At 35.0% G+C, this 24,289-nt stretch overlaps 1 protein-coding gene across 1 annotated transcript in view; it reads right to left on the bottom strand.

Moving 5' to 3' along the window:
* LOC128677826 (uncharacterized protein) overlaps positions 1-24,289 on the bottom strand; it is a 47,137-nt gene that overhangs the window by 4,629 nt on the left and 18,219 nt on the right. Inside the window, exons 7-18 of the mRNA XM_053758948.1 lie at positions 21,342-21,530; positions 18,531-18,666; positions 18,194-18,285; positions 16,652-16,793; positions 15,784-15,868; positions 14,391-14,517; positions 11,920-12,093; positions 10,955-11,131; positions 9,354-9,510; positions 6,678-6,836; positions 4,413-4,599; positions 3,692-3,838 (exon numbers count right to left, since the gene is read on the bottom strand). Of these exons, the coding sequence (XP_053614923.1) occupies positions 3,692-3,838; positions 4,413-4,599; positions 6,678-6,836; positions 9,354-9,510; positions 10,955-11,131; positions 11,920-12,093; positions 14,391-14,517; positions 15,784-15,868; positions 16,652-16,793; positions 18,194-18,285; positions 18,531-18,666; positions 21,342-21,530 (1,772 nt within the window). The remainder of the gene's footprint in view (positions 1-3,691; positions 3,839-4,412; positions 4,600-6,677; positions 6,837-9,353; positions 9,511-10,954; positions 11,132-11,919; positions 12,094-14,390; positions 14,518-15,783; positions 15,869-16,651; positions 16,794-18,193; positions 18,286-18,530; positions 18,667-21,341; positions 21,531-24,289) is intronic.

The following is a 24,289-nucleotide window of genomic DNA, read 5'->3' as shown; positions in this document are numbered from 1 at the left end:
ATGGCACATCATATTCCTTATAATAAATAACATTCAAAATGAGCATCGCATATAGAAAATCGCCGATAGTGAATCAAGAGTGAAACAATTTACTCAAACATACGTGTTCCACTTTTCATTATTAATTTAATAAATACCTTTTCTTTCTTTCAAACGTAATAATACAGGTAATATAATTACTTCTTAGAATATAGTGAACTTAGTAATGGGATAAAAATGTATGTACTTACAATTGAAGCGGTGGTGGTGTAATAGTAGACGCCCGCCTGTGGATCAAAAGGTCCCAGGTACGAATCCTACTCGTGCCACATGAGTTTGTATACCAATCTGACTCATGTTTTCATCGACCACCACTTGCTTCCGGTGAAGGAAAACATCGTGAGGAAACCTGCACACTGGTTGATTATTAACTTGTGTGTGAAATGTAGAAGGCAATGGCAAACCACTCCATTAATAATGCCAAAATGACCACGACCCTCAGCCATGAGGAATACGACTATGAAGAACTTACAATTATTGAAAAAAAAAAAAACAGACCAAATATTAAAAATAGACCATACGGGGAAGATCGTTCCGGAGGGGGTACCTTTTTAACCCCCGACGCAAAAAGAGGTAAGTTATAAGTTTAACGTTTCTATCTGTCTGTGTCATCGTAGCTCCAAAACGGATGAACCGATTTTCGTTTCGTTTTTTTTTGTGTCATAGATAATTTTATCCCGAGTGTTCTTAGCCATGTTTCATGAAAATCGGTTCATCTGTTCAAAGGTTGTAGCGAAATGAATATTGAAAGTCGGGGTTTTTTTTAATTTGTCTAACAAATAAACTTGTAACTTATTATTTTACGTGAATATAAAATGATGATCAAATGAAAAAATATTTACTTAAATTCTTATTCACCGACTGGCTTGAATATGAATAAATGATCAAAATGTTTTTTTCTTCAATGAAGCGTTATTTTCAGGCATCAAAAGGAAAAAAAGAAAAGGTAAAGGTAACAGCCCGTTATGAAGACATTCGAGGCTTTGCAAATAATCTCTTAAAAAGCGTTTATATGCAAAATATGTGAAGAATTTTCCTTGATGTTCGTATTAGGTACTGTACTTCGCTCGGGTAAAACATAATAAATTATTCTTCAAAAACTATTCTCCGCGTCACTTTCGTGGCGAATTTTATTTTTAAGTAACGTTAGCTTAAATAATAATATTATAAAAATGTTGTAATAACATTACGTAAAATATAAATTATAAATAAATAAGAGCATAAATAACAAATATATTGTATTTTGAAATTTTCATGTCCACGAAAGTTGCGAAAGATATCACGAAAGTGATGTACTAATTTTTCACAAGCAGGATTTGTATCAATCTTTTTTTTTCTAAATTTTTATCTAAATTATATTTATTAAGTAAAAGACTTTTATTAGCAATCATTTTCTATTAAAATCTGCATTTTAATCAGTATATTATTAAATATAACTTGTCTAAACTTTCTCCTCCCATTCCCGGTCTCTGGGATAGAAATTTGATAAGAAAAGTATTATTACCCCGAAATAGTGAAAAAATTACCAGCTATTCCATACAAATTAAATACCAAACGTGAGGAAAATATATGGCTCAGCTTTTATTTTCTCTTTCTCAATTTCGCGGTTTCTCCCATACGAAAAGTTGTTCAGTATCGTGACTGAACTGAGCATGTAGACAAAATATTGCCAATAAATACAATCTTAGGTACCATTTATGTGTATTAGGATTAGAGTTACGATAAACTAGTATAGAAAAGAATATATAACCTTGCCTACTTAACATAATTTTTAATCATATTTTCAGAAGATTATAAACATTTTTTGTGCTTTGCTATAGTCGAGTAGAGTTACTATGGTTTTAAGTAGATCGATTTAATATGGTTTTAAGTAAATATACATATATCATACATATTACATATATGTATTATTTTAAGGGCTAGATAACTTTCGTGGGCAAATCGCCACGAAAACTCTGCCACGAAAGTTATGAAAACAACAAGTTTAAAAAAAATACGAACTAACATATGTGTTGTTTTTCAAATAATAAACTAGATAATAGTCTCGAAGTCCTTCTCTCTCCGTAGTTTAAAGTTAAAAATTATAAACATTTCACCTCCAAAATATGTTCACGAAAGTTACTAGAAAACAGCAAAAAATTTTTTTTCAAAGAGTAACTTCCTCGTATTTTTTTTGTTTTGAAGCAACGAGAGTACGTGTCTTCCCCACCGATATCAGGATAGTAGCGTCTGCGCAGCTATCGTATGTAAGGAAGTTAGATCTTCTTAGAAGCGAGACGAGCGATTTTGTTGCGCGCTCACGAAATAGCAAAATCGTGTAATATTTTTTCATTAAATGGTAAATAATTTATCGTATTTATTGCTAATTTTATATACATATATAAGTGAGGCATCATACGTATTTGGTTCTGAGACCGTAGGTTTAGTAGTTTGGAAATGATGACTGTGTGACCGCGTTTTTTAGGGTCTCGAAGAATTACTCACACCTCAACCAACTCTGAAATAAAACTCATATATTATTTTGTACACTTAATGTAATAATATTTGTACAGCGAAGTAAAATGAGAAAGAATTCCACATACGAGGTCTAGCACCGCCACTGTAAATATGCAGAAACATTGTGATACAAAAAGGGTTATAGTACATGTATACTTCATCATGAACCCTGAAAACATAACCCTAAACAGCAGCATTTACCGACAATAGCTGTTAATCGCCGAATAAACAGGCAGTTGAACATATTCGTCTTCACGAACTGTAAAACGGTTTATAACAGCGACACACGACGCGAATGAATAAAAGATTATTCTCCTATTGGATATATTTTCATATTATTTGATTAGTTACTCGCCCCGGAGTCACTCGGTTGCGAGCTACAATATTATGCATGTTGTATACATATCTTCATCAAAACATCTATTTTTACAAAAACCGGCATCAAAATTCGTTACGTACTTTTAAAGATTTTTAATAGGGATTGACAGACAGCGGGAAGCGACTTTGTTTTATACTATGTAGAGTAGTGATAAGTTGTTTGCTTGAGAAGATTAATGGTTGGCCACTTGATACAACACGATGGCTTATTTGTGAACAGTCTTGAAGGAAGTCCAGCGATACTATGAAATAGTTTAATTTACTAATTTTCGGTTTCATTAAAGTACATTAGAAATTTGCGACTCCAAAATCCTTGACATCATAATAAGTACATTACTGGTATGCAAACTCCATATAAAATTTGTTTTTGACAATAGATATAAGTATATGATTTGTCGTGTTTTGGATAGTTAGCCGATTCAATATACATGCATAGTACACCCTAACCAGACTGGAAACGACGTAACGCTGAAGTCAGCTTACCGTGCCGCCATGAAAGTCACATCTACAACTTCCGGGCCATAAGTCCAATATCCAGACCACTGATCCACAGAATCACTTAATAAACCCTATTTATTCGACATCATAATTTAAGAACTAGGTTTTTGTCGGTGGAGTATTTTCAATTTTACTCTGCTTCCTGTCATCGATAATAATTTAATATTGTGGACTTTTTATTGACTAAGATAATAAATTATACACTTCGTAGTAGTAAACTGATCATAATGTCAAATTTTACGAGCACGAGAAGTGAAATTTTTATTTTTCGTTTCCATACCTTGGCAAAACCTGGTAGAGTAGTTCTTCCGACCTCCTCTTCTCCAGCGATAACTGTTCCGTCTTCTCCTCTACCAGCGACTCGAGGTTGTTGGCGTACTGCTCCATGCGTCGCAGCAGGTCATCCATCAGGTTGTCGCAGTAGCCCCTGCGATAATGCTACATTTTACTATAAGCGTATAATAGGCTGCAGTGACCACTTTCCATCAGACAGACCGTATAGTTGTAGTTTAAAAAAAATTTGGTTGTTAATATTTTAAGGTATTTATTAAAAAAACAGTACATAAAAGATTTACATCGTCTGTCAAATAGTTCATCGGTAGAGGTGGAAGTCTCGCGCAAGCCAAAACCGCTAAAATAAGGCAAAGTATATATAGTTATCGTCACACGTATGAAGTATCCCACCGCTGCCACCAATAAGATGAAGTGATAAAGCTAAGTCAATCGTCGTACCAAGTTCATTATTGTCACCACGACCTGATAATTTTCGCGTATTTAAATTTGACACTTTATATTGTCTTTCGTACACCGAAGAGAAAATTCAGAAATCCTCTGTCATGTTACCACTGGTATCCGCAGAATATCAGCTTCCTGATGAGATACCTCAAGGTAAATGCCGAGCGAAAGCCTTAAGAAATCATTAGAACTAATTTTTTGGTTATAACATAAAGTGGCAAATAAACTATTGTTACATTTTTAAATAAACTCATGGACACACTTACTTGATGTAGATAACATTAATAGTGTCAAAGCTGGGTCTATCATCTGGTATCTCGTTCCAGCACTTGGCCGCCAGCTCGAGCAGCTCTGCCGCTGCTCCCGCACCCCCTCCCCCCGCCGTCACATCACTCGTGCAGACCACCGGCCGGAACGGGGGAGATTCCCGTGCGCACACGCGTGTAACTATTTCTTTGAACAGAATTACAATTGCTTAAACAAAGTATCTATTAAGAAAGCGCATAAGGACTCTTATTCACAAGTGAAATAATCTCTCGACGTTTGACGCTTTTAAAATGCTATCGACTTAAGAGACTATGAAATTGAATGTAAGAAGCTTTGCGCGTTACAGCAGTTAAAGCATAAGGCTTTCTTCTTCACAAGAGATGCGCTGTGCGTAAGCTGTGTTTCGAAAAACGCTTCCAAACCGATATTCATTATGTATATAAAGTACATATTTCCAAACATTAAAAGCAAAATCAAATACCTATCTTATTTAGAGTTTTATTTCTTTGTCAAAGTCAATATTTATCCTTTAAAGAAATTTTAAAGGAGACCCAATATGTGGTCCTCCAAATATAAAGGGTTCAGTGCCCGTATTTTATTTGCGAAGACAGTATTATTCGAATTGCAGTTTTACTTTTGTAGGCTTTTTTTTTTTTGTTTACAAAATGTAGACATCGAATTCATATACGCAGAGTCACGGAATCGAAAGAGCTAAAAGTAACAATATTCGACGAAAATAGCTAGTCTTTAATTCAACTTCTATTAATATCAATTAATTTAAGGAAACAATCAGGGAATACAACCCTAAAAGACTAAAATAAAATAGGAGTGAGCGAAAAAAACTGATGTTAGGATTACACCGAGGTTTAGACAAATGACGTACTTCGCGTCTTTCTGCGCACGTTAAAGTTGACGTCGAAGTTGACATTGCAACCCACCCTTAAAGTATCTGTAATAGTAGAAAAGAGTTGGGAAATAAATAAATAAATAATAATTAGTAAAACGTCAGTTACAAACGTAGGTATAATGTCAGCATAACTTTGTCCCAAAATTCCCACGGGAGTGAAGCCTCGGGGAGCCGCTAGTTCTAAATATACGATGGACAAAACTGAATGGTCCGATGGAAAGGTTATATTTTACCCGTGTATCAAATTTCATAACAATCTGTCCAGTAGATTTTGCGTGAAAGATTCGAGTAACAAACATACACAGACAACCTTACAAACTTTCGCATTTATAATATTAATAGGATGATATTCACACACATTCACACACGACATTCACACTTTTTTTTCACATTTATTTAAATTATATTTCTCATCAAAAAAATCACTTTATTAAATAATGTTGTAAGCAAACAAATAGGTAGGTAACTCCAGTTCCTTATATATTCCTAGTAAGTTTATTACCGTCTAAAAGACTTTAATTAAATGCCTTAGTTCTGTGAGCTACCTGTCGTTAAAACGGTTACACCTACCATTACTTTAGATTAGATAAAGTAGGTAACTACCTTATTTTTACGGTAAAATAATGTATTTTAATTATCTAAATTTAACGACAGCGCAGCATATATGTATTTGTACTTAATTAAGATCACAAATATTTCTCTGTCTGTGTGCCCGTTTCTGTGTTTGTGTCCATCGAATGCGTACGCGTCCGTTCTTAACTTATTATTGTCAATATCTCGGTTCTAAGCAACGTAATGGAATGAAAAGATAATTAAACTTATACCAGATTTTAAGTTAAACCTTCTGCTATACTACTTTGAAAACCGCATCCAATTTCAGTAGTTGTTACGGACAGACAAACAAAAATGTAATAAATTATTTGAGCTTCTATAAGTCCCATAAAGACCTATAATTATTGTTCCTTATTATCTCCTATACAGACATAGCCCACTTACAGTTTTATTATATGTATTGTATAGATTTTAATTTTTCATGTTTCAAAAAACGTAATTTGCAAATATTTTTTATAATGGACATGAAATTTGATATTCGAGGAGCGGCGGCGGCAAATAGGATTAAATTTACAATTTTAATTTTGAATACTGGCTTTTTGCTTTGTTTATTTTGACCAACGTAAGTAATTAATAAATATTTGACTTTACAAACCTAAAATTTAATGAAACTTAGGTAGACTAAAAACAATACGTACATGAACATGCACTTATTTATTGACAACTAGATTTGTGCCCGCGGTTTCGCCTACGTGAATTTCCCAAAATCACTTTTCTCAAAAAAGGTTAGAGGTTAAGTGGTTACCTTTATTGGACATGGTATTGTTGCAGTGATGGAAAGGCCCGGCCCTAAGGACGATCTCCTCGAGAATAATCCCGAAGCTATAGACGTCACCCTTCAGCGAGGCCGCGGCTCCAGGGTACAGGCTCGCTGCCACCAACTCAGGTGCTGTCCACAACAGCTCTGTAGGACACCCCAATCAGTTAAATTTAAAACGTTTAATTCAGACAAAGACTATATCATGCTCTCTTTTCATAGTCGTATTTCCTTAACGATCATGGCTGAGGTTCGTGGTCGTTACGTGGAATGAATCACACACAACTTTCTTGGCACTATTAATGGAGTGTTTTGTCATTGTCTTCTCCATTTCACAAAAATGTGAATGATCAACCAGTGTGCAGGTTTCCTCACGATGTTGTCCTTCACCGGAACCAAGAAGTATTCGATAAAAACTACTATACATAAGTCAGATTTGTAAACAAAATAAATCATGAGGCACGAGCACGATTCGAACTTGGGACCTTTCGATCCACAGGCTGGCATCTTCACACCAACACCGTCATGCTCATCGTGCTAGTAACAATATTTACTTATGCAACTATAATTAGTAAACAAGAGAATTTTCATAATCATCAATTAATAAAATCATCAATTACAATATTTAAGAACCTCCTAAGGAGGAAAAATTTTATCTAGAAGTTTCATTAAACGTTGAAGCACAAAATATACTTTTCCTGGTTTTGTCACTTCAATTAATTTCAATTAACGTATTTTTCCGCCAACAGCGCTTAAAGGGTCTTGTACCTACTTCACCTCTACTATTCGACCTCTTGTTGTTTATAGTACTAAGTTATATAGTACGTTAGTGTAGATCTTTTAAAATGACTCTTTTTACCCACATAAGGCTTAATCTAGAATGTCGAATGAATACTAGGCTAATTTTTAATTAGGTTTTTTTTACAAAATGTCATTGTTAACACAAGCTTTTATTGTGCATTCAACGGGTGACACTATCAGGTCAAATTTATTATAATTCATTGCAATTGAAACTGACTTAATGTGTACATTATATAGATTTCATATTTTGACAAGCGGAAGTATGTATGTTTTATTAAAAGACTACCAATTTTTCGTAAAGATTCAAAATTATTAGAAAAAATTACTGTACAGACAAAGCGTAACGATACTTATACAGAAGATGCTTATCAGACTGAAAAACGTGTGTTAATTCTATATTTCCTATAATAGACAGCGGGACAGGTGAAACTATTACTTTCAAAAGCGGTCTAACGTGGAATCATTATTTGCAAATTTTCTAGGAAGGTCTAACGAGTTTTGTAAATTGAAATGATAATAATTTAAGTGGAATGAAAGCCCAATGTGCACTTTTGTATTTTGGGTCGAATCTCAAAGGTCCAATGGGTATCACATCGTTACCAAAGCCATGTTAACGAATGGTCTGAAAATTCTCTTTATCACAATGATCTTTGTTTGCGTCTGTTGACATTTAGAACAACCTAAATTTGTTGAAGTCCGGATTTTATCACTGTTAATATCATTAATAATACATTGGTCTTTAATTAATTTTAGCAATTCTGCTTCTATCTCTGAAAATAGTCTAATAATACTATTTATTAACGTTAACCTTCTAAAAGACTGTTTAAATCACCCTAAAATGTTGATGATATTACTAATACCATTACTAAATTGTATGGCTTGGTCACACATTACCATCAATATTTAAAAACATTAAATGATATCTATTATTTAATAAATTAATCATATTTTTCCGATTCAAACGAAAAAGATAAAAATATTCGCTATTTAATGAATCGAATAAAAGGGAATTAATTTCCTCAATCTCTACAATTTACTTAAAATTGAACTGCTTAAGTACTTAGATGAATTCATTCGAACGAATTACGAACTCTAAATCGATTGGGTGATAATGTACAAGCTTTTAGATAAATTTGATTTATTTTTCTATTGATCTGAGTTAATTTATGAATGAATGATAAAACTTGAAAAAAAAATTTTCATTTTGTAATAACTAACAGCCCGTCCCGGCTTCGGGTAAAATCACAATAAATTAGACACCTCACCCTTATCAGTAATCACTCTATCTATTGGTGTAAATCATACAAATAAAGCCGACCGAAAACCGTTTTTGAGTTTATCACATTCACACAGACAGATAGACAGACGCGACAGAGGACTTATTTTCATAGTAAGAAAGAAATTGTAGGTTCACATTCAGTTTCTTGTCACCTAAACCAATTTGTAAGAGAAAAGGACGTTGGTTCTATATTATTATTACAGTTCGAAGCGCTGTGCTACGAGCGTAGCACATGCTATAGCACAGTGCTACATAAATTAATATTTTGTCTGATATTCTGATTTCTATTAATCCACATGTTGACTTGATGTCGTATACGAGCAGAATGCAAATAAAAGTACAGTAATAATACCACAAAAATAATATAGGGAGATTTATTATTTCACCCAACATTCTAGGGAACGGAAAGTTCCGAGAATCGGCGTCAAAACAAGAAATATGTAAAATAAACTAATAATATATATGAGTAAATATCTGATCTTTTCATGGTCGATTCTAAAAATGTTATGACTCCGGGCTTCGAGGTGTTACAGCCCCGAAAGCAACTAGAAACACTCAAGGATGAGCGATATATAATAACTCACTGTAGTAGTAGGTGTCATCTTTGATCAAGTCTGTGGGCGTGCAGAGCGTGTTGAGGCCGAAGTCCGAGATCTTGAGCACGAAGCGTCCATCGATGAGGCAGTTGGAGGAGCGCAGCTTGCCGTGCGCGCCCAGCCCGCCATGGAGATAGCACATGCCCTGAGATACGACGGCATTTCAATGATCGTAGTTCATAATATCTTTTCTACGAGTATACACCTTCCGAAAACTCAAGAGGTAAAAGTAGGGCCCAAGGTAATATATTTCGAATAGTAAAAACCTCACTCGCCGAAATCGAGTACGTAGTCATCTTCAACGTACACTCGGTACCGTCCAGCGCCACCAGGACACTTCTCTCAATAGGTCCTCCAGCCATTTTGATCATATGATGCTCTGACCATTTTTGCAGCCCTTTGTGCTGTTACTGTTTTGGCTGCAAGGTCCTGGAGACTGTCGCCATATTTCCTCTGGTTAAGTAGTAAAGATCGATGTAGCAATCAAATGTACTCGTAAGTAGGCTTCGAGAAAGAAAAATAAACGAGTATACTTTTTCTTTCATTTGAGCGTCGCTACAAAGATTGACGTTCAGAAAGTGCCGTATACATAGGTCAACGAAGGGCTCTGCCCAGACACGTGCGGCCATGGATAAACTCAATTACCGGAAAATTACCATCTTCCGATTAAAATTGAATCTAAACTGACAACACGTACTTTATTGTCCATAAATTATTAGAAAATAGCTTCAATGTAGCTTATATTGTAAACAATTTATAAACTTCTTCTGTTTGATCGTAAAGTTTCCGAGTTAATTGTATAGTTCAGAAGGCCGCTCTTTCTATGCAGCCATAAACTTGTGACGTCATAAAGTTGGAGTGCAAATTGTTTACGACAGTGTTGATAGCGTGAAATAATACCAGTATTTACATAAACGGGTGATATAAATGAAAGGATTTCAAATGTTACGACGTATGTTCAATCACAACAATTTTATTGACATTTCTCATGGAAGATCGTAACTTTGGTGCATATTTCTGTGTAGTTAGATGCATTTCAATATTAAAATGAGTTGATGGCTTCGACTCTAGGTAGGTATTTTTAATGGAAAGAGCTATGATCGGGATCTCACTGAGGAATCGTATACGGAATGAGGTCATCCGACAGAGAACGAAAGTCTTCGACATAGCCGAAATTACAAAGTCAAGCTGAATAGACAACAGGCAGGCCATGTGGCCACATTTGAAGAGCAGATAAGTGCCTCAGCACACGTGTTCTCGAGTGGAGATCGCACCCGGGTAAGCGAAGCATGGGACTGGCTAGATGGCGCGATATCTGCGAAAGATTTCAGGTTACAGCTGGATGCTTAAAGCCCAAAACCGGTGGCAGTAGCGTACCTTGGGAGTGGCCAATGTCCAGCAATAGACTGCAATAGGCTATGATAATGATGATCATTAGATGTTATAGTCTACAGGGATCAAAGTCCCTAGAGCAGTTTTACTAAATTAACCAGTAAATCTATTAAAAAGAAAATTTAGCGGCCATAGCGAAAAAGATATAACCGTCGCTATCCTCTGTCGTAAAATAGCCTTCTGTAAGTATACTCCACCTGCACTATATCATGGACCAGTGATGTCCTGAAGTTCCAGTCTAGTTGAAGCTCGTCGTTGGCCAGTACATCTTTCAGGGAACCCTTAGGGCAGTACTCCGTGAGGATGAATACTAAAGGGCAGTCCACGCATGCACCGATGAATCTCACAGTGTTCTCGTGGGATACGTTGCGGGCCTAAGGGAAAATATAAGTAAGTATAATAAGGGAAAATATAAGTATATATAATAGTTGATTGTTTATTAGAAAATATTTTTTACGGTCGGTTCAAGATTCAGTCTAACACTGGGTCACGTACTCTCAGCAGCGAATAGCGCACGCACTATATTCTGATATCTATGGGTGGACGTATTCAGAGAGTCGGAAATTATGTCTATCACATTTTATTTTGATTGGAAAGTAACAAATTTTTACATTATATGTATTATGGGATCAGGGTAGGCTGATTCTCGACATCCGGAAGGGAGTGCACAAATTAGAAACGATAAAGATAAGACAATACGGATTTATATCAATACAATTCTGGAAAACATTATTTTATTTCTTCTCACAATATTTCTATAACACACACTGATATTTTTTTGCTGCCAAATTACATTTATATATCAAGCGCTGTACTTAAACGTTATGGCAGCTTGGTATTTCATTTTCACTTATTTCCATAAATTAAATATTTCCTCGCACCTTTTCCTGGTGATATACATAAATATTTATAACATTTAAATATCTGAGCTCTCTACGTATTTGGATAGATAATTTAGATAGATTTTGGCAGTTGATAATTATATAGACACAAAAATATGTTAGGAAACCTCTAGCATAATTTGCGGTAAGGATGCTCTCACCCGCAAATATTTTTTTGCTATCGGCTATTAGTGATTCTCAGAGCGTTTCGACCTCTGCGGCCGCGCTGTCATGTCATTCATTAATTCAAATACTTTCACTATGTAAAAATATTTATTTACCTGTTTAATCTCCCAAAGCAGCTTCTTGTTCAAGTCCAGCTTCTTTCTGTGAATTTTCTTGACAGCCACTCGGTTGCCCTTGTACAGCCCTATGGTGAAGGATGTCAGCGTGATGGAAGGACTGTTGCCGACAGATGTCGCTGTGCTGCCGCGGGTGCTCCAGCCCAGGGATAACTGGGATAAAACGTATTTTATACCAGCTTTACCTTTTAATGTTTGACATTCCCGAACGAACCTTCTCTTAAATAATCCATAGGTATACCTATGCGAAAGTATTTGCAGAAAATTGAAAGAAAGTTGCTTTCTCATTTTGGCCTGAGCTGGACAGGACCTCTGCTGTGTCCGCATTTTATATTATATTACCTGATGCTGTCTGAGCGATTATACACATGAATATGCAAATATGCTTACTACTTCGAAACTTGCAAACAAAATGGAAAATACTGGAAAATAAACTGAATACATTCACAATATAAATTGACTGTAACACGTCCATTCTTTTTTATTTAATAATATTTTCTGAACAGTCTCACGTCTCTCTTCGTTATCAAATAGAAATAATATTATAAGAATAAGTAAATAATTCATAATAGAGGTATAAAAACAAAATTATATACGAAAATTGGTATTTGTCATAATATAATGTAATGCGAAGTTAAAATTAACTTGTATTCAATAAAATATCAACATTGGAAAGCTTTCAACATTCTAAAGAGGTAGTAGTTCTTTGTGAATAATTTACTATGGATGCGCCGGTTCAATGACGATATATGTAGGACTGTATATTTATGCTTTGCAAGTTGCTAATTAGAAAAATAAAGGACGAACTGCCTGGAGGCTATATGGACAAAAGGAGCAGGCAGCTCGTGGATAAGGAACCACCAACCTTTGCTGAGATGCCTTCACAAATAGGTCGGCCGGCAGCGTGCTATCGGGCTTGGTCCGCTGAAGATCCAATTTGCTCTCCAGGCCGATGCTGGAAGTAAACTACAACGCACAAAGTCCACGGTGGTTGTATGGAAGAGTTTATGCACATTCACAGGGTGGTACAAGTGTAATTTCATTATTAGCGGGACCGCGCGCGCGACAAACCGAATTTTTTTGCACAACAATGAAGCGCATGACTATCGGCGATGATTTGCGAATTGCTTGGTATTGTCTTCTCGCTCACACATGCGTTGGCGCGTTGGTGTGGGAAGGAGACAACTAATAGGAACAGGAAATGTGGGAGCCAATCAGCAACTTACAATTCAAACAAGACCGAGACGTATGGCGCCAAATTCAAAGTACCATATTGGCGCAACCATACTATATGTAATTTGCAAAAATACATTTCAAAAGAGGTGCAGAATTTCAACTTAAGAAAAGGAAAATAAAATAAATATATATATTGTATAAATAATCCGTAGTTACTAATATTATATTGTACATTATATCCTTTTAATAATAATAATGTGGTGAATACTACTTTTATTGTACTAAATTTATAGCTCGGGGGATAAGCTCCGGAGCGCAACTAATAAAACAAACTGATATAATTTTAGATAATGAACCACTTATTCTGTAAAACCATGCACGCTCTAGTGGATTCTGATTAGTATTTTGTATAATTTTATTTATGTTTTTTGTTATCTGCTTTTTATTGCATGCCTCAAGAATAAAATAATATATTTAATGACAATACAAATGAAACCAAATCCCTGACTTCGTCGACGTGCACATAACAGAGTTGCATTCATTAATAGCTCCCCGGCTCTCAGCGTAATTGACAATTGACGTGACTACGAGGCTTTACGTCGCTGCCAATTAGAGAGATTACCGGTTAATTGGTAATTAAATTGATTCTGTTTGTTCTATCACAATTAGTTGTAGAGGAAATAAAATTATCTTTTACTATAGTGAGAGGACAATTTAATAAATTAATAATTTATTATTTTAGAGGTTCCGTACCTCAAAAGGTAAAAATGGAACCCTTATGGAATCTGTAAATTTTACGCTTATTTTATATTTCTTCTATTTGTATTGCCTGTAATCGAATACATAATAATTTCGTTAATTTCGTCTCATGGTTAGCTTTTTCATGTAAGTAGCTATATGTAGCTAAACAAATATAATAAAAAGGTCCATGTTTTTTATCATTCCAATGCTTTTTCATCAATCAAGCCCCAGACAATTTTCACACCGCTTTGCATCGCAATATCTTCAAAGACTCGTTAGCGGAAAATGTTAAACATTTTGCAGTTATTTTCAGATTTCTTATTTTATGTTGGTCTTGATTGGGTTGTCTGGGACAGGTCAACAAGGCTTCGGTGTTGGTGTGAATCAAAAATAAAAAGATAGTCCCTTTGCGGATAAAAAACGAGGCAAACTTGTACAACGTTAAAATGCTTTTTACTATTTTGCAACGATGTCGATGTCTGCCAGTGTCCTCCACGAACACTTCTCCAGGTAGGACTCAATTTGTGACCTACCTTAACAGCCTCATTGATGTTGTGCAGCGCTGGGCTGGCTCCGAGGCCAGTCCCCACCTCCACTAGCACTTCTTCGGGGCGGACCCTCCACGCCATGTTGTTAAGCTCGGCGTCGATTCGCGCTTGCCTAAAACAATAGTTAAATTTAGCTTGCAAGTAGTTTGACCACTTGCAAGCTAAATTTTTAACTGGACTAGACCAGGCGTTCCTAGCCTCGGCCAAGCGCAATCTCTGCATCATCTCATATTTTTAGCTCACATTAGACTATATCTAGACATAAGCCTCAGTTTTTCTATAGTCCTATGCTAGTCAGCGCCAGATTTGGACTTCGGCGGCTCATACTCATACATATTAAGGTTTAATTGATATATTTAAAAATGGTGGCTCCACCGCAGAACACGACATAAACTTAACTTATAACTTGGTTAAATGTTGAAAGTTACTATTAATATCAAATTAAACAAGATAGCAACTGAACACGTTTGCTTTCATAAAACGTATTCAAAATTTATCTAGAGGCACCAAGGTATAAGTAAAGGCGCCATTTATGTGTTCATATTTCGTTCTGCTTCCAACTCTAAGAAAAAAAATTCGTCTATTTTTAACAATAAATCCTACTGAGCCGTTAGGTATTATAAAACATATAACACAACCATTTACAGCAAGGCTTTGGACAGCAAATTTCTGTTTGTATGGAGCTCGATATGACCTATCCATAAATTGATATCTCGTTTATCAATATCTACTCGGGGGCGCAGCCCTGAGATGTTTTTCATCGCACGCCTATTTATATTCAAACTTCGACTTAGAAGTTAACTTCGAAGATAAGTACTCTTTATATGAACAGCGCCTATAAATCAAAGTTATATTTTCATTCAATTGTTATCTTGAGTCATAAAAAACACATTTTAAGGTGATCTACATTGTCACAATGTTCTTTAAAAATTTATTGTTATCTATTCAAAATTATGATTGAAGTTGCAGACATGGAAGTCACTACAACAACAAGAACAATATATGAATTCAAATAAAGTCACATAAAGAAATCTTATTTGTTTCAGAAACCTTACGGCTGATCAAAATGAAAATCTTGTAATTCATCACATTTTAATAAGTTAGTTTTCCTTTTTTTCACTGACTTGGTAAACAGAAATAAAAATCCGTAAAAAATATGGCCACTACGAGTATGTTAAACATGTATTTGTTTATGAATTTTGGTAAACACTATAGCATCATTAATCTTCCTAAATGAATAAAATGAAGAGAAGTCTTAGGAAATTGATGAAAATCCGACACAGGATGGCATTTATCGGCGTCTACCTACGCAAGATTATAGTCGACCGTTTTGTTCCGAACTTCATAAAAAGTTAATAGAATCCCGATAAGTACTTACTTGTAAGCGACGCAGGCGGCCGTTACTGCGAACGTCAGGAATATCGCCAGACCGATAAAACAATAAATTATAACGGTCTGGGCCTCTACGCAGCGTGAAAAGGAACGGATATATATGTATATTTTAATTGTTTTTATAAATACATATACACATTGCATCACTTTTTTAGTTACGCATCTATTTACGAAATAAATTAATAAAGTCTTTCATTTTTTTTTTCTTTATATTTTTAATTATTTTTTTCTTATTCTAAATTTCGCATCACTGATGTTGGGAGTATTTATAAGGCCACATAGATTATTAAATCGATTGATGAATTTGTCAACTTGGAGTCATAAAACGGGTATTTCTTGAAAACTTTACAAAACATTCGAGTAACCAGAAGTAACCCTAAATGAAAATTATCACTTTGCACCACAAGTTTTACGAGCAATCTAAACTTTGTGGACGGAAATTAATGAAAAAGAATTAAGGATTAGATAGTCATTGAATTGGAAAATATAGTGAAGTGCTTCGACCGGTAAAGTTTTGATTAAAAAGTTTCTTACAACTTAAGACTTAGACAGGAGAAACAGAAATCATTGTAATCTAGTTGAAATTGAAAATGAATCAGATAAACTTAATGACAGGTTATGCCTGACAGTTATACGAATTTACGAATATTGTCAACTTGATTACATTACTTGTAAAACATTAGGTATTGCATGCATAATTATTTTGTTCTATTAACAAAGTTATAATATTTTATTTAAAAAAAGTTTTTTGAATAACATACACCTTGAGTTTGTTATATATTTTATCGAAAGATGTTGTTTGTGTAGAAATAAATAAGTAGTTGCATGCAACGGGTTTGTTACCCATACTATACCTCCTTGGCACTTGGGGTCTGTGCCCAGGAACCCGCACCGCGGGGTGTCAGGGGGCGGGCCTCGCTTTCCCCCGGGCCAGTGGATGGCCTTGCCTGGCACTGGCTTGTAGCTGCTGTTCAGGCCGTGGTAGAACGCCACCACCTGCCAAGAATTATGTTTACAGTACTCAACGTTGACTGCTAAAAGACGATTCGATAGTCAACATCATAATGATTTGACATCATTTCGGATATTGTGAGGAATTTAATAAACCAATCTTTGTTACATTGAATCGAAAATTTACACACAGAAAGCTATAAACTCTAGTTGTTCATATATGTATGTTATGTAGATAAGTTTAGGACATCTTTGCTCGCAAAATAATAACATTCTTTGAATGTTTTAGTGACTTTAAGCTAAACTTATTGACAGTATTACAGTATTACGTATTATATGAAATATTTCTCGCGAAAAACTTATTTCTTCGAAGCAAAATTGGCTTTTATTACTTACTTTTCCTCAACATATAACAGTTTCTGAACGGAACAATATTTCAAGCTCGACCTGCGTCCCTTCAATCATTTTTCGGTGGATATTTAATTTAGACATTAGAAAATGTTAACAATATAATTATTTACAAGAACGACTACTTAATTAAAATATTAAATAATAATTATCACCGTGCCTTGCCTTCTTTACATATTTTTAATTTATAAGTATTTATAAGTTATTTTTACATAGTTTTAGTTTAATTTGTTTGTATCGTTAATTCTATTTTGGATAAATAATAATAATTATTATCTCATATTTCTATAGTGCAATAATATTAATAATATTATATCAATAACAATGATCGTAATATAACATACCCAGTAAAAATAAATTTCGGGAATAAACATACTGGATATAAAAAAATAAACTTCGCTTGACCTTAATACTGCTTTTAAAAATCTTAATTATGGTAAGTACATTTAAGTTATTACCAGTCCGCATATTATTTATTCTGTTTAAAACTCATGAAAGGAAAATGGCGAGAAACGTTCACTCAGTTTCAGAGAGTACTTTGAAGAGATATATGCTCCTTTGTTCAAAATTAACTTGTGTTGCTTTCATTGTTTTTCAAACATATTGGACTCGACCCGAGGTATCTAAATATATACCCATTTACGCTTATTGAGACAGTTTTGTTTGGAATAATAATGTCGACCTCGTAATTTCGGCGTGAGAGAGACCATAAAGTCTCATACAAATAATTATAGGACATTTATTTATAGCGGGATACTTATCTGCATTCATAAATTATTAGGTACCTAATTTCTAATTAATTTGAATCACTTCAGAGCTAACTAACCCTTAGATCACTTTCTCATGTCTCATGCATCACCTCTGTATCTATATAAAATTAGGTACAATACAGAAATCTCTGGGTCATTGCCCGTTTTTGTGCTGATCTAATAAACATTGATATCAAATTTCTCACTGTATTTCTACCCCTTAGGCCTTAAATAAACGAAGTTAAGGCGGAAGCACTCGAAGTAGAAACAAACTTTTAATTTACTTGCCTCAAATTTCCCAGTGACAGGGTCCAGGTCCAAGATGGCGTAGTCTGCGTCCCTGTCACCCACGGCGTCGATGCGGACGTGCCCTGTTATGCCTATACACAAATTTAGAAATAACTTAATGTAGGCACCACACTAACGCCGTAAGGTACAGGAATGTACATTTAGTACATACCTACATTTCACAACAGTAACAGTAGTTGAACATTCCAAAACAATATTTTTAAATGTTCAAATTTTCAAGTATATCGTTTGGAGCATTGTAGAATTTTTTTTTTATATCACAATTATTTTTTTGTGTAAATTACCTAATTTGTATGTAAGTTCGTAAGCGAGTTACCATGGAAGTCTCTGCCCCACATTTTGGCGGTGATGTTCCTGCCGTCCCGGATGTCATCGCCCCGGGAGAGCGTCTCGTTCAGAGCCATGCCTAAGAGGTACACGCCATCGTAGAACGCACCGATGAAGAAGTTTACCTGATGGAATGAGTTTTATAAAAAATCCTGAAGACTACGAATTCAAAATTTGAGCACTTGAGTCATACGATACATCATTCACTCGACTTGGGTGGGGATCGTACACACATTTCTGTAATTTTAATTACCAAGGCAGCGGTACTTCCTATAGCATGTGCTATGGAGCATATAAAGAAACTCCATTGCTAACTACAGAACTACGAGAAATAGGTACTTAACTGTTTATAATAAAAGCAACATCTTGTTGATCCCATAGGTTCAACCAATGACGATGCAGTAACGTAAGTACATAACATTTCCTTACCAATGGTACTACCGACATAAAAATGTCTTCCTAAATACATGGAAAGATTTATTTTTAGAGACAAAAGGAAGAGAAATGTCTCCATTCCCGCGGTGTCGCTCAGGTCATTATGTATTCTGTCACATAATGGCGCAAAAGTGCCAGTTCCACCACAAACATTACTTACTTTTTCTTTTCAGCAAAAGTGTATTAGGAAGGTGTCAGACGCATATTTCTTTTTCTTATTCAAGTTTCCCATATTATCTGTTTCGGTCAGAATGCGGAATGTATTTCAGCCCACACGGACTGAGGCATCACATCAATAAATATTGAGTGAGTCATTTTATTTTTACAAAATAAAATTTTTGTTATAAATTTATTTGTAATGCGTATATAATAATGCGTATGCGTGTAATGCGCCAAATGGGCGTAGACCCAGTACCAGGTCTACAAAAGAATACACAAAGAATAAAATTCGTGTTTATATCTAGTCACGTGTAAAATTTCTCAGAAAAACTGAAGCCTGAAGAAGAATAAATTTACGATAGCGATAACGAGCTTGAATAAAACAAACACCTTCTTAGCCTCCAACGCAACTTATAGTGTCGTGAACTAGGGTTCCGTCCGCACAGGTTAAAAACAGAACACTTATAGGAATTACTTGTAGGAGATTTCGCTCTCCGTGTGTTCGTCAGTCTATCTATATATTTTCAATAACAATTTTTTATGAAATGCTACGCCGACGATCTATGATCTCTCCAGCTGTCAAAAAATCAAACTTGTAAGTAAACGCGATAAAAATATATGACTATTTATGTATAATAAGTTTAGTAAAGACACAAGCTTTTATTTTGTCAAAAAGATCTTATTGCATTGAATTTGTTACTGAAACTTGAAATAATCGCGCCCGTCCACTAAATTAGTAGTTATGTTACAGGGGAATCAAAACTTCCCGTTAACCCAACTAGAATCATGAAACTTAACAAGAAGCATTATCTTACACACGCTAACAAATAAATCTTGAAACCGTAGATAAATATGTACATACGAGCAAATAAAAAAGCTATTCTGACGGAACCCTCAGTGCGCATATCAAATTCTGACTTGACATATTTTGTTGCGATATAAAATAAAGATGTCGTCTCAACTGAGTTTATGAACTTGTAAGATCAAACCTCGATGTAATTTACTATAATAGGATGTAGTTTAAAAATAATTTTCTTGCTCGAGAAGAGCAGCTTGAGAGTTAACATTAAGGATTATGTATAAAATAATAAGCCTTTTTAAAAATAATCATATTCAAACAACTTAAAATGTTTGTTTAGAACTATAGATACCTCATAATATACCTAAACGTAGATTTTTACCCCGTAGAAGTATCTACTTGGCAACTTGCTTTGCATTATTTTTTCTAAAAATCTCTGCCGAAATAATTGAATTTTATCTCCATCCAAAATACTCGAAACAGAATACACCTTCGCTAATCCAAAAATGAAGAATTGTTAACAGCATAGGCGTATGCTGTAAAAGGCGACAAAGGAAAAAATAGAATCGTAAATAGAATCTCTTTGCAACTGTAATGAAATACGTATACATCTCCATAGTAATCACTTAAGGGGTAGACAGAGCCCCGTAGTGACACTCGAAGGCCACATCAAGCTGTACATTTAATAAACTGTTTAATTAAAAATCCTTTATTTCAGTTTCGTCAGATCCATCTTAGACTTTGGCTGCTGCATATGGAACCCAAATTACCACAATCACATAAATACAATTGAGAGGGTTCAAAGGAAATTTGTCAATATGCTAAACTACCGGAACGGCATCGCAGACCGACCTTACCTTGACTCTCTTAATTGTTATCAACTTCTTTCACTCCAAAATCGACGGTCTCAATGCGACATAACCTTTCTTTATAAAATTATCAATAATTTTGTTGACTCCCCTTTGCTCCTATCTAAAATTAACTTTTTAACTAAAGTCAGGCTCCCAGTTCGTTCTTCCCGTCGTCTAAATATATTAGTGCCGCCTCCTCTTCACAAGAATTATACCAGAAATATTTTTTTCCATAGATGTTTAGTAAAATACAATTGTGATTTCTCCGACTTAGACCTATTTTCGAATTCTTTAGCAACCACTAAAAACTTTCTCCACAAAAAATTGTTAGCGATACAATAGTTATACTCTTTGATTGTACGTATCTCTCGCCTTTTATTCTTAGTTTCTATAAATTTGGTAATGTTTGTCAACACTGTGTTAACGTAATTATACTATGTATAACTTAAATAAGATTCGGCACTGTTTTTGTCTAGTACTTAAAATTTGTTTTTGTTGAATGTAAATATGTGTATAATGACTGTTATGTGCCAAAATAAATGGAAAAAAAACTTACCTCTTCGCCATCAGAGAAGGTATAATTGTAATGCTGTCTAGCCCTGGCGCGGACGGCGTCTGCGAAGTCGTCAAAGCGGTCTCCAGTGGGCAGCTTCAGGGAGACCCGCAGTAGGGCTTCGTAGGCGGCCCGCGCGGCTGCGTCCCGCTCGTCCCCGGCCGCCCAGCCCGTCTCACCCCAGTAGCCTCCCTGATAAACAGTCACTTCTCATAGAAAATATGTTAACGTGCAACTAAGCTAACAAGATTTTATTTTCTTTTTGTTATTAAAACGTAAGCTTCTACATTTAAAGAAAATCTAAAATCAGTTTGTATTCTTGTCTACTTAACTTTGGGACCAATCACCTAATGGTAATAGGTTTAAGTTAACGTCAAAAAAGTTAACTGGTACAACACACCCTAAGTAGGTATACTTCGATTGCAAGGGCATCAACCCTGAAAGCTTCGAATTTATCAGTTGACTAACAGCCATATCGCTAGGATACTCCAAAACATGTAAATTACATTTACGCACAATCAGATAATATTTTGAGAAATGTCCAATTAAGATTAGAAACAATAGCTCTGTCCAATTTTCGCAAGACTGCTCCAAAAAAAGGTATTTGTAAGATTATTTATTCCACCGTAACTCATATTCGCCTTATCACATTAGATTCCTTACATTACCCTGGTGAAATATGGTGGATTACCTTCATAAATAAATTACAACCTAAAATATTAAAATTTGACCAATATACTCTAATCGTGTAGGCTAAACAGGTGGTCACAAGTATATTTGAAATGAGCACGGCAGTCGTATGATATCTGTCATTGTTATTTTCTTTATTGACCGCCAATTAGGGTTGTCCAAAGCAAATAAATTAAATTTAAACAAGCTAAGTACGAACGACAGTTTTGACGCGAGGCGAGCTCGTGAATTAATAGCCAGGCTTAGCATTCTGCCAGCATCGTTCATAGTTCAATGCCTGCAGCCAACAGCCAACAAGGGCTATGTACTGCGACTATGCAAATGATCAATTTACCTAATCTTAATCCTAACTAATATTATAAATGCGAAAGTAACATTGTTTGTTACCTCTAAATTTTGCATACATATAGTATGAAGTATAGAGAAGGACATAGGATTTCATCCCGGAAAAATAACTGTTCCCGTGGGTATTATACCCGATTCCAAAAGCTAGTCTTAGAATATAAACATCACTAGGGATACGCTTAATCCTACTAATATTATACGAGTATATGCGAAAGTTAGTGAGGATGTATGTGTATAGGTGTATGTAAGTTTGTTAATCTTTCATGCGAAACCTTCAGGACGGATTTTTATGAAATTTGGTATACGGATAGAATATAACCTGCAATAACACATACGCTTTTTATCCCGAAATTCCCACGGGAGCGAAGCCCCGGGGTGCAGCTAGTAATATGTATATCTACCTTGATCTAGATGAGTTGACCTGGCCCCAGCAGGAGGTAATATAATGAACACAATTTTTAGAAGTCCGTATTTATTTTTGCACTTAAAAACAGAAGTTCAGCCATTTACATTTGTTTGTTTACTTGTATTATTAGTAGAATTTTTAAGTCTAAGGGATAAATTTTGAACTTTCAAAACAAATTCATATGGCTTCAGCACCTATGTAGATACTTTCAGCAGACTTTTCAAGAATAAAGTTAAAATAAAATAATATTATCATCCAATCTCTTTTAGAATTTTATTTAAACCCTTTTCGTAATTTAATTTTGTGAACAATCTTATCTAAATTCTGAATATGCTGAGGGTTATTTAGATTGTAATCTTAATCAAACCCGAAATGTATTTTGGGCGAGTTTTCTTAAATTTTTTAGGTAAAATATTTTCAGTAATGATTGAACGTCAATATCTAGTAACTGTACCTTCAATCGAACTTTCAAAAATGATATAGACTAACTGAGAAAAAAGAAAGAATCACCCTTTTATTTAAATTTTGCTCATAAAGTGCTGCTGTTTTGACAATATGGACGTATTTATAAAAAGAGTCGCCCATCGTGTCTGTCAGTGCGCGATATACTCAAAAACTATCGGACGGACATTTGTACGCTTTCACCAAACCTTAGATACCTAGTATTATTCCTGAGGATGGTTTAGTTTTACCCGAGCGAAGCCGGGACGGATCTTTAGTTAGAACTAAATGGGACTCCAAAAGTATTATTTTGTAGATTACCTACATGTAGATGACGTGGCCCACAACACAAGGCTTCCCCCTTTTTCACCCGTCTCCATTAACGGCAAGGCCATTCTTTTGAAAATTAGTCATCTTTTGGGTTCCCGCGGCCGCAGACGTAGAGACAGACACAGATAAAGCGGGACGACCTCAACGAATTTTATTTATAGTTTTTTATTTCCTTGTAAACTAAAACGACCGTAGATTTATTTTAAGTTTCAACTTGAGAATCGCCATTGAGAAAATGGGTATTACCATATATTTTTTGAGGTTGAAAACTATTTTAGAGCTATTTTCGTTATTTTTTTCTATAGAATCAAAATAGTGCTATTATGTTTTGAGAACTGTACTTTACTAGCCCATATATTTTTTTGGATAGTTTTACACATCATAAAACATGTTTAGCTATTGTAGTCGTCTTAACAGACGGATGACGAAATAATCTGTTTTTACCTTCTGAGATACGCAACTCTGAAATGCTGAAATTCTTACGGAAGCAGAAACTGAAGGCGGTAGTTATAACTTTGAAGTTTTCTTTTATGTAACTCTGCAGTATCATTTGGAGGGCCATTCCGCAAAGTGGCAAGGTCGACTGTTTATACCCGCTCTAGTTTTGTCCAGTTTCACTCAAGTTTTACCTTATGTTTAGTATTACGTCTTCTCAAGTGTTTTCATTAGTACACGCAAGTACATTTCGTAAAGCCACGGATTAGCCACTAGGTTGTGTTGTTATCCCGAAAATCCAACG

The sequence above is a fragment of the Plodia interpunctella genome, chromosome 18 (genome assembly GCF_027563975.2).
Source record: "Plodia interpunctella isolate USDA-ARS_2022_Savannah chromosome 18, ilPloInte3.2, whole genome shotgun sequence".
In the NCBI taxonomy this organism is placed as follows: Eukaryota; Metazoa; Arthropoda; class Insecta; order Lepidoptera; family Pyralidae; genus Plodia; species Plodia interpunctella.
Note: the sequence above shows the minus strand (reverse complement) of the source record. Positions and strands in the feature narration are given on the sequence as shown.